Source organism: Hyla sarda, chromosome 7, assembly GCF_029499605.1.
Source record: "Hyla sarda isolate aHylSar1 chromosome 7, aHylSar1.hap1, whole genome shotgun sequence".
NCBI lineage: Eukaryota > Metazoa > Chordata > Amphibia > Anura > Hylidae > Hyla > Hyla sarda.
This window is the reverse complement of record NC_079195.1, coordinates 12265268-12276948: the sequence shown is the minus strand read 5'-3', so window position 1 is coordinate 12276948 and position 11681 is coordinate 12265268. Positions and strand designations below refer to the sequence as shown.

General features: G+C 45.0%; 1 protein-coding gene across 1 annotated transcript in view; it reads left to right on the top strand.

Annotated features, from left to right (window-relative positions):
• Positions 1 to 1624: 1624 nt before the first annotated feature.
• Positions 1625 to 11681, top strand: part of ATRNL1 (attractin like 1) — a 638934-nt gene continuing 628877 nt past the window's right edge. Inside the window, exon 1 of the mRNA XM_056531006.1 lies at positions 1625 to 2773. Coding sequence (XP_056386981.1) covers positions 2547 to 2773 — 227 coding nt within the window. The 5' untranslated portion in view covers positions 1625 to 2546. The remainder of the gene's footprint in view (positions 2774 to 11681) is intronic.

The window sequence follows — 11681 nt, the reverse complement described above, 5'->3', positions numbered from 1 at the left end:
GGGGGCAATGCCTGGTGGTCTCGGTATAGCAATGCCCGAGTGGTTTCGGTATAAGGGGGCAGTGCCCGGTGGTCTTGGTATAGGGGGGCAGTGCCCAGTGGTCTTGGTATAGGGGGGCAGTGCCCGGTGGTCTCGGTATAAGGGGGCAGTGCCCGGTGGTCTCGGTATTGGGGGGCAGTGCCCGGTGGTCTCGGTATTGGGGGGCAGTGCCCGGTGGACTCGGTATTGGGGGGCAGTGCCCGGTGGTCTTGGTATAGGGGGGCAGTGCCCAGTGGTCTTGGTATAGGGGGGCAGTGCCCGGTGGTCTCGGTATAAGGGGGCAGTGCCCGGTGGTCTCGGTATTGGGGGGCAGTGCCCGGTGGTCTCGGTATTGGGGGGCAGTGCCCGGTGGTCTCGGTATTGGGGGGCAGTGCTCGGTGGTCTCGGTATAGGGGGGCAGTGCCCGGTGGTCTCGGTATAGGGGGGCAGTGCCCGGTGGTCTCGGTATTGGGGGGCAGTGCTCGGTGGTCTCGGTATAGGGGGCAGTGCCCGGTATTGGGGTCCCGGTTGTCCCTGCTCCGGGGTTGCTCCTGCGATCCGGCCTCCTCCTCCTCCCCCGGCCTCTGCACATGCTCCTCGGCTCTTTGTGTCGGGAGGAGGCGGAGGAGGAGGCCGGACTAGTATCTCTCTGCCCCTCATCATCCTCCGCCGGTACCGGGGGCCGAGCCGCCATTCTCCGGGGCCCCATCATCATCTGCCGGGAATCTGCGCTCCTGACCCCGCTGGATTTTGCGCGTTATCGCGATAAGAACGGAACCAGCACCGCGGCTTGTGAGAGAGATCGCGACATAACAGGAGGAACACCCGGAGCCCGGACACCATCCTCCGCATCCCTGTCCTCACCCTGTCACTGCCTGAGACTGGATACTATCCCGATATATATATATAGAGGAGCCTGGATACTATCCCGACATATAGAGGAGCCTGGATATATAGAGGAGTCTGTATACTATTCCGATATAACAGAACCCTATAGAGGAGTCTGGATACTGAGCTGACACATCCGGAACCTATGTGTTATTAGGATACAACTGAACCCTATAGAGGAGAAGCCTATATACAGTCGTGACATAGAGGAACCATATCAGGAGCCTACAAACAGCAATATAGAAGGAGACTGGACCCTATAGAGGAAACCTATATACACTGAGCCTGAACCTTATAGAGGAAACCTATATACACTGAGCCTGAACCTTATAGAGGAAACCTATATACACTGAGCCTGGACCCTATAAAGGAAACCTATATACATAGAGCCTGGACCCTATAAAGGAAACCTATATACACTGAGCCTGGACCCTATAAAGGAAACCTATATACACTGAGCCTGGAACCTATAAAGGAAACCTATATACACTGAGCCTGGACCTTATAAAGGAAACCTATATACATAGAGCCTGGACCCTATAAAGGAAACCTATATACACTGAGCCTGGACCCTATAAAGGAAACCTATATACATAGAGCCTGGACCCTATAAAGGAAACCTATATACACTGAGCCTGGACCCTATAAAGGAAACCTATATACACTGAGCCTGGAACCTATAAAGGAAACCTATATACACTGAGCCTGGACCTTATAAAGGAAACCTATATACATAGAGCCTGGACCCTATAAAGGAGACCTATATACACTGAGCCTGGACCCTATAAAGGAAACCTATATACATAGAGCCTGGACCCTATAAAGGAAACCTATATACATAGAGCCTGGACCCTATAAAGGAAACCTATATACACTGAGCCTGGACCCTATAAAGGAAACCTATATACATAGAGCCTGTCCTGGCTGGACCTGTACAGGAGCCTATATACATCCCTCATATATGGAGGCCATGTCCTATTCTATGTCCGGACATAGCTGGATCCCTATAAAAGGATTCTGACATAACTGGACCCCACACAGGGCCCTATATACATACCGCTTCACCCATGACAAATCTTCTAAGAGACATCTATATACTGCGCCAACATAGCTGAATAGGACCCTATATACTAATCCCAAGCAGAAGCTGCCTCTCTATCACCCGCCCTATATCTCATCCCCTACAGCTGGAGCGTATATATCCTATATAGAAGGATGCCAGGCACAGGGGGTATTATATAGGGTCCCCATTCCTGAGCAACAGGCCCTGACCCTGCCTATATATTGGGTTCCCTGTCTAAAGCCATATATAGAGAGCAGGATCCTCCCCATAACCTGGTACAGGTGTATGGGCTCTTCACTACTGGCAGGGAGGCAGCGAGGTGGGTACAGTGCCCGTGTGTCACAGGAGCTTCCTTATTGGATCTCCATATAGGTTACACAGCTGGTACAGGGGAGGAGTATTCCTATACATGTGGTACACTGATTGCAGGTAGACAGGTGGGCAGGGTGCCCGACTGGCATAGAGGCTGCGGTACAGTATATAGGTAGGGGCACAAAGTGGTCAGGTCATAGGTCATACATGCACTGGACGTAGGGGCCTTTGTGCTGCCATAACTCGTAGACTTACCTTGGTCACCATGCTGTACGGGAGGACAGAGCTACAAGCTGCCATCATGTGCCCAGGCTGCCCAGGGGCATCTCTCCTGAGGTCTGGACTCTTCTACCTTCTGCTCTTTGCTCACAGCTCCCAGGGACGGGCCTGCGAGAAGAGTCCATGCTTCTCCGGACGTTGCGTCAACTCTACCTGCGTGTGTGACCCGGGCTGGGTCGGAGAACAGTGCCACCACTGCCAAGGAAGATTCAAGTAAGTGCCACCTTATTATGTCCTAAAAGGACAGGCCTGACCCCAACTCTGATCCTGAGTTATATTCTGTATTATTCTATAGAGTACTCACTATTGCAGAATGTACTCACTATTCTGCTGGTTTAGTCACTGTGTTCATACATTACATTACTTATCCTGTACTGACCCTGAGTTATATCCTGTATTATACTACAGAGCTGCACTCACTATTCTGCTGGTGAGGTCACTGTGTACATACATTACTTTACTTATCCTGTACTGATCCTGAGTTATATCCTGTATTATACTCCAGAGCTGTACTTACTATTCTGCTGGTGGGGTCACTGTGTACGTACATTACATTACTTATCCTGTACTGATCCTGAGTTATATCCTGTATTATACCCCAGAGCTGTACTCACTATTCTGCTGGTTTAGTCACTGTGTTCATACATTACATTACTTATCCTGTACTGACCCTGAGTTATATCCTGTATTATACTACAGAGCTGCACTCACTATTCTGCTGGTGAGGTCACTGTGTACATACATTACTTTACTTATCCTGTACTGATCCTGAGTTATATCCTGTATTATACTCCAGAGCTGTACTTACTATTCTGCTGGTGGGGTCACTGTGTACGTACATTACATTACTTATCCTGTACTGATCCTGAGTTATATCCTGTATTATACTCCAGAGCTGTACTCACTATTCTGCTGGTGAGGTCACTGTGTACATACATTACATTACTTATCCTGTACTGATCCTGAGTTATATCCTGTATTATACTCCAGAGCTGTACTCACTATTCTGCTGGTGGGGTCACTGTGTATATACATTACATTATTTATCCTGTACTGATCCTGAGTTATATCCCCTATTATACTCCAGAGCTGCACTCACTATTCTGCTGGTGAGGTCACTGTGTATATACATTACATTACTTATCCTGTACTGATCCTGAGTTATATCCTGTATTATACTCCAGAGCTGCACTCACTATTCTGCTGGTGCGGTCACTGTGTACATACATTACATTACTTATCCTGTACTGATCCTGAGTTATATCCTGTATTGTACTCCAGAGCTGTACTCACTATTCTGCCCATATAACTGATGGTTCTAGTATACTGTGCCCATGTGACTGATGGTTCTAGTATACTGTTCCCATGTGACAGATGGTTCTAGTATACTGGGCCCATGTGACTGATGGTTCTAGTATACTGGGCCCATGTGACTGATGGTTCTAGTATACTGGGTCCATGTGACTGATGGTTCTTGTATACTGTGTCCATGTGACTGATGGTTCTAATATACTGTTCCCATGTGACTGATGGTTCTAGTATACTGTACCCATATAACTGATGGTTCTAGTATACTGTGTCCATGTGACTGATGGTTCTAGTATACTGTGTCCATGTGACTGATGGTTCTAGTATACTGTCCCCATGTGACTGATGGTTCTAGTATACTGTGGCCATGTGACTGATGGTTCTAATATACTGTTCCCATGTGACTGATGGTTCTAGTATACTGTACCCATATAACTGATGGTTCTAGTATACTGTGTCCATGTGACTGATGGTTCTAGTATACTGTGGCCATGTGACTGATGGTTCTAGTATACTGGGCCCATATGACTGATGGTTCTTGTATACTGTGTCCATGTGACTGATGGTTCTAGTATACTGTGGCCATGTGACTGATTGTTCTAGTATACTGGGCCCATATGACTGATGGTTCTAGTATACTGGGCCCATGTGACTGATGGTTCTAGTATACTGTGCCCATGTGACTGATGTTTCTAGTATATTGGGCCCATGTAACTGATGGTTCTAGTATATTGGGCCCATATGACTAATGGTTCTAGTATACTGTGTCCATGTGACTGATGGTTCTAGTATACTGTGGCCATGTGACTGATGGTTCTAGTATACTGGACCCATATGACTGATGGTTATAGTATACTGGGCCCATGTGACTGATGGTTCTAGTATACTGGGCCCATGTGACTGATGGTTCTAGTATACTGGGCCCATGTGACTGATGGTTCTAGTATACTGTATCCATGTGACTGATGGTTCCAGTATACTGGGCCCATGTGACTGATGGTTCTATTATACTGTTCCCATTTGACTGATGGTTCTAGTATACTGTGCCCATGTGACTGATGGTTCTAGGATATTGTTCCCATGTGACTGATGGTTCTAGTATACTGTGGCCCATGTGACTGGTGATTCTAGTATTCTGTTCCCATGTGATTGATGGTTCCAGTATGCTGGGCCCATATGACTGATGGTTCTAGTATTCTGGGCCCATGTGACTGATGGTTCTAGTATACTGTTCCCATTTGACTGATGGTTCTAGTATACTGGGCCCATGTGACTGATGGTTCTAGTATACTGGGCCCATATGACTGATGGTTCTTGTATACTGTGTCCATGTGACTGATGGTTCTAGTATACTGTGGCCATGTGACTGATTGTTCTAGTATACTGGGCCCATATGACTGATGGTTCTAGTATACTGGGCCCATGTGACTGATGGTTCTAGTATACTGTGCCCATGTGACTGATGTTTCTAGTATATTGGGCCCATGTGACTGATGGTTCTAGTATATTGGGCCCATATGACTAATGGTTCTAGTATACTGTTCCCATTTGACTGATGGTTCTAGTATACTGGGCCCATGTGACTGATGGTTCTAGTATACTGGGCCCATGTGACTGATGGTTCTAGTATACTGTTCCCATTTGACTGATGGTTCTAGTATACTGCGCCCATGTGACTGATGGTTCTAGTATACTGCGCCCATGTGACTGATGGTTCTAGGATATTGTTCCCATGTGACTGATGGTTCTAGTATACTGGGCCCATGTGACTGATGGTTCTAGTATAGTGTGCCCATGTGACTGATGGTTCTAGTATACTGGGCCCATATGACTGATGGTTCTAGTATATTGGGCCCATGTGACTGATGGTTCTAGTTTACTATACCCATATGACTGATGGTTCTAGTATACTGTGGCCCATGTGACTGGTGGTTCCAGTATTCTGTTCCCATGTGACTAATGGTTCTAGTATACTGGGCCCATATGACTGATGGTTCTAGTATTCTTTGCCAATGTGACTGATGGTTCTAGTATACTGGGCCCATGTGACTGATGTTTTTAGTATACTGTTCCAATTTGGCTGATGGTTCTAGTATACTGGGCCCATGTGACTGATGGTTCTAGTATACTGGGCCCATGTGACTGATGGTTCTAGTATACTGGGCCCATGTGACTGATGGTTCTAGTATATTGTGCCCATGTGACTGATGGTTCGAGGATACTGTGGCCATGTGACTGATGGTTCTAGTATACTCGGCCCATGTGACTGATGGTTCTAGTATATTGTGCCCATGTGATTGATGGTTCCAGTATACTGGGCCCATGTGACTGATGGTTCTATTATACTGTTCCCATTTGACTGATGGTTCTAGTATACTGGGCCCATGTGACTGATGGTTCTAGTATACTGGGCCCATGTGACTGATCGTTCTAGTATACTGTTCCCATTTGACTGATGGTTCTAGTATACTGTGGCCCATGTGACTGGTGGTTCTAGTATTCTGTTCCCATGTGATTGATGGTTCTAGTATGCTGGGCCCATATGACTGATGGTTCTAGTATTCTGGACCCATGTGACTGATGGTTCTAGTATACTGTTCCCATTTGACTGATGGTTCTAGTATACTGGGCCCATGTGACTGATGGTTCTAGTATACTGTTCCCATTTGACTGATGGTTCTAGTATACTGGGACCATGTGACTGATGGTTCTAGTATACTGCGCCCATGTGACTGATGGTTCTAGTATACTGCACCCATGTGACTGATTGGTTCTAGAATATTGTTCCCATGTGACTGATGGTTCTAGTATACTGGGCCCATGTGACTGATGGTTCTAGTATACTGTGGCCATGTGACTGATGGTCCTAGTATACTGTGCCTATGTGACTGATGGCTCTAGTATACTTTGGCTATGTGACTGATTGTTCTAGTATACTGGGCCCATGTGACTGATGGTTCTAGTATACTGCGCCCATATATTTGATGGTTCTAGTATACTGGGCCCATATGACTGATGGTTCTAGTATACTGGTCCCATGTAACTGATGGTTCTAGTATACTGGGCCCATATGACTGATGGTTCTAGTATATTGGGCCCATATGACTGATGGTTCTAGTATACTGGGCCCATGTGACTGATGGTTCTAGTATACTGTGCCCATGTGACTGATGGCTCTAGTATACTTTGGCCATGTGACTGATTGTTCTAGTATACTGGGACCATGTGACTGATGGTTCCAGTATACTGGGCTCATGTGACTGATGGTTCTAGTATACTGTGCCAATGTGACTGATGGTTCTAGTATACTGGGCCCATGTTACTGAGGGTTCTAGTATACTGTGCCCATTTGACTGATGGTTGTAGTATACTGTGGCCATGTGACTGATGGTTCTAGTATACTGGGACCATGTGACTGATGGTTCTTGTATATTGTGCCCATGTGACTGATGGTTCTGGTATACTATGCCCATGTGACTGATGTTTCTAGGATATTGTTCATATGTGACTGATGGTTCTAGTATACTTGGCCCCTGTGACTGATGGTTCTAGTATTCTCTCCCCATATGACTGATGGTTCTTGTATACTGTGCCCATGTGACTGATGGTTCTAGTATACTTTGGCCATATGACTGATTGTTCTAGTATACTGGGCCCATGTGACTGATGGTTCTAGTATACTGGGCCCATGTGACTGATGGTTCTAGTATACTGGGCCCATATAACTGATGGTTCTAGTATATTGTGCCCATGTGATTGATGGTTCCAGTATACTGGGCCCATGTGACTGATGGTTCTATTATACTGTTCCCATTTGACTGATGGTTCTAGTATACTGGGCCCATGTGACTGATGGGTCTAGTATACTGGGCCCATGTGACTGATCGTTCTAGTATACTGTTCCCATTTGACTGATGGTTCTAGTATACTGTGGCCCATGTGACTGGTGGTTCTAGTATTCTGTTCCCATGTGATTGATGGTTCTAGTATGCTGGGCCCATATGACTGATGGTTCTAGTATTCTGGACCCATGTGACTGATGGTTCTAGTATACTGTTCCCATTTGACTGATGGTTCTAGTATACTGGGCCCATGTGACTGATGGTTCTAGTATACTGTTCCCATTTGACTGATGGTTCTAGTATACTGGGACCATGTGACTGATGGTTCTAGTATACTGCGCCCATGTGACTGATGGTTCTAGTATACTGGGCCCATGTGACTGATCGTTCTAGTATACTGTTCCCATTTGACTGATGGTTCTAGTATACTGTGGCCCATGTGACTGGTGGTTCTAGTATTCTGTTCCCATGTGATTGATGGTTCTAGTATGCTGGGCCCATATGACTGATGGTTCTAGTATTCTGGACCCATGTGACTGATGGTTCTAGTATACTGTTCCCATTTGACTGATGGTTCTAGTATACTGGGCCCATGTGACTGATGGTTCTAGAATATTGTTCCCATTTGACTGATGGTTCTAGTATACTGGGCCCATGTGACTGATGGTTCTAGTATACTGTGGCCATGTGACTGATGGTCCTAGTATACTGTGCCTATGTGACTGATGGCTCTAGTATACTTTGGCTATGTGACTGATTGTTCTAGTATACTGGGCCCATGTGACTGATGGTTCTAGTATACTGGGCCCATGTGACTGATGGTTCTAGTATACTGCGCCCATATATTTGATGGTTCTAGTATACTGGGCCCATATGACTGATGGTTCTAGTATACTGGTCCCATGTAACTGATGGTTCTAGTATACTGGGCCCATATGACTGATTGTTCTAGTATACTGGGCCCATGTGACTGATTGTTCTAGTATACTGGACCCATGTGACTGATGGTTCTAGTATACTGGGCCCATGTGACTGATGGTTCTAGTATACTGCGCCCATATATTTGATGGTTCTAGTATACTGGGCCCATATGACTGATGGTTCTAGTATACTGGTCCCATGTAACTGATGGTTCTAGTATACTGGGCCCATATGACTGATGGTTCTAGTATATTGGGCCCATGTGACTGATGGTTCTAGTATACTGGGCCCATGTGACTGATGGTTCTAGTATACTGTGCCCATGTGACTGATGGCTCTAGTATACTTTGGCCATGTGACTGATTGTTCTAGTATACTGGGACCATGTGACTGATGGTTCCAGTATACTGGGCTCATGTGACTGATGGTTCTAGTATACTGTGCCAATGTGACTGATGGTTCTAGTATACTGGGCCCATGTTACTGAGGGTTCTAGTATACTGTGCCCATTTGACTGATGGTTGTAGTATACTGTGGCCATGTGACTGATGGTTCTAGTATACTGGGACCATGTGACTGATGGTTCTTGTATATTGTGCCCATGTGACTGATGGTTCTGGTATACTATGCCCATGTGACTGATGTTTCTAGAATATTGTTCATATGTGACTGATGGTTCTAGTATACTTGGCCCCTGTGACTGATGGTTCTAGTATTCTCTCCCCATATGACTGATGGTTCTTGTATACTGTGCCCATGTGACTGATGGTTCTAGTATACTTTGGCCATATGACTGATTGTTCTAGTATACTGGGCCCATGTGACTGATGGTTCTAGTATACTGGGCCCATGTGACTGATGGTTCTAGTATACTGGGCCCATATAACTGATGGTTCTAGTATACTGGGCCCATGAGACTGATGCTTCTAGTATACTGGGCCCATGTGACTGATGGTTCTAGTATACTGGGCCCATGTGACTGATGATTCTAGTATTCTGGGCCCATGTGACTGATGGTTCTAGTATACTGTGCCCATGTGATTGATGTTTCTAGTATACTGGGCCCATGTGGCTGATGGTTCTAGTATACTGTACCCATGTGACTGATGGTTCATGTACACTGGGCCCATGTGATTGATGGTTCTAGTATACTGGGCCCATGTGACTGATGGTTCTAGTATACTGGGCCCATGTGACTGATGGTTCTAGTATACTGTGGCCATGTGACTGATGGTTCTAGTATACTTGGCCCATGTGACTGATGGTTCTAGTATACTGGGCCCATGTGACTGATGGTTCTAGTATACTGTGGCCATGAGACTGATGGTTCTAGTATACTGGGACCGTGTGACTGATGGTTCTAGTACACTGTGTCCATGTGACTGATGGTTCTAGTACACTGTGTCCATGTGACTGATGGTTCTAGTATACTGTGTCCATGTGACTGATGGTTCTAGTATACTGTGGCCATATGACTGATGGTTCTAGTGTACTCGGCCCATGTGACTGATGGTTCTAGTATACTGTGTCTATGTGACTGATGGTTCTAGTCTACTGGGCCCATATAACTGATGGTTCTAGTATACTGGGCCAATATAACTGATGGTTCTAGTATACTGGGCCCATATAACTGATGGTTCTAGTATACTGGGCCAATATAACTGATGGTTCTAATATACTGGGCCCATATAACTGATGGTTCTAGTATACTGGGCCCATATAACTGATGGTTCTAGTATACTGGGCCCATATAACTGATGGTTCTAGTATACTGGGCCCATATAACTGATGGTTCTAGTATACTGGGCCCATATAACTGATGGTTCTAGTATACTGGGCCCATATAACTGATGGTTCTTGTATTCTGGGCCCTGTGACTGATGGTTCTAATATACTGGGCCCATGTGACTGATGGTTCTAGTATACTTCATATTCCAAAATAAAATGTATAAAAAGTGGTTAAAATGTCTCATCAAAACAAGAATTCTACTGAAAAAAACTACGGATTACTGCGCAAAAAAAAGCCCCCATACAGCCCGTATACGGAAAAATAAAAGAGTTAAAGGGTTCAGAAGAGGACAATTTCAGACATATTTAAAAGTAGTAAAAAGTAGTAAAATAAAACAAAATCTATAAAATTTGAGGATGGTTGTAATGACATTGACCTACAGAATAAAAAAAAAATAATGCGTTATTTTTATTGTAAAGTTCCCCACAAATGAAAGTACAATTGGTGGCTCAAAAATCAACAAGCCCTCATATGGGTCTGTAGGGCAGAGTTTCCCAACCAAGGTTCCGCCAGCTGCTACAAAACTACAACTCCCAGCATGCCCGGACAGCCGAAGGCTGTCCGAGCATGCTGAGAGTTGTAGTTTTGCAACAGCTGGAGGCGCCATGTTGCTGCTCATTCAGTCTTAAAGGGGTTATCCAGGAAAAAATGTTTTTATATTTATATATCAACTGGCTCCAGAAAGTTAAACAGATTTGTAAATTACTTCTATTAAAAAATCTTAATCCTTTCAGTACTTATGAGCTTCTGAAGTTGAGTTGTTCTTTTCTGTCTAAGTGCTCTCTGATGACACCTGTCTCGGGAACCGCCCAGTTTAGGAGAAAAACCCCATAGCAAACCTCTTCTAAACTGGATGGTTCCCGAGACAGAAAGAGGTGTCAACAGAGAGCACTTAGACAGAAAAGAACAACTCAACTTCACAAGCTCATAAGTACTGAAAGGATTAAGATTTTTTAATAGAAGTAATTTACAAATCTGTTTAACTTTCTGGAGCCAGTTGAAATTTTATTTTTTTTTTCCTGGATAACCCCTTTAAACCTGTACGATCTAATCACGAAGCAGACGCCAGTGCTGATAGTTTGTTACAATGTATCAGCGCATCCAACAGGCTTACATACAGGACCAGAACACTTAGATTTTTTTAATCCACAGACCCCTATGGGGCCTATTTTTTTGCAGGATCAGTTGTTACAGAACAGCATTATTTTTTATTTTTTAATAAAAGCAAATTTTGCTACTTCTGATGGTTTTTTTGTTTTCT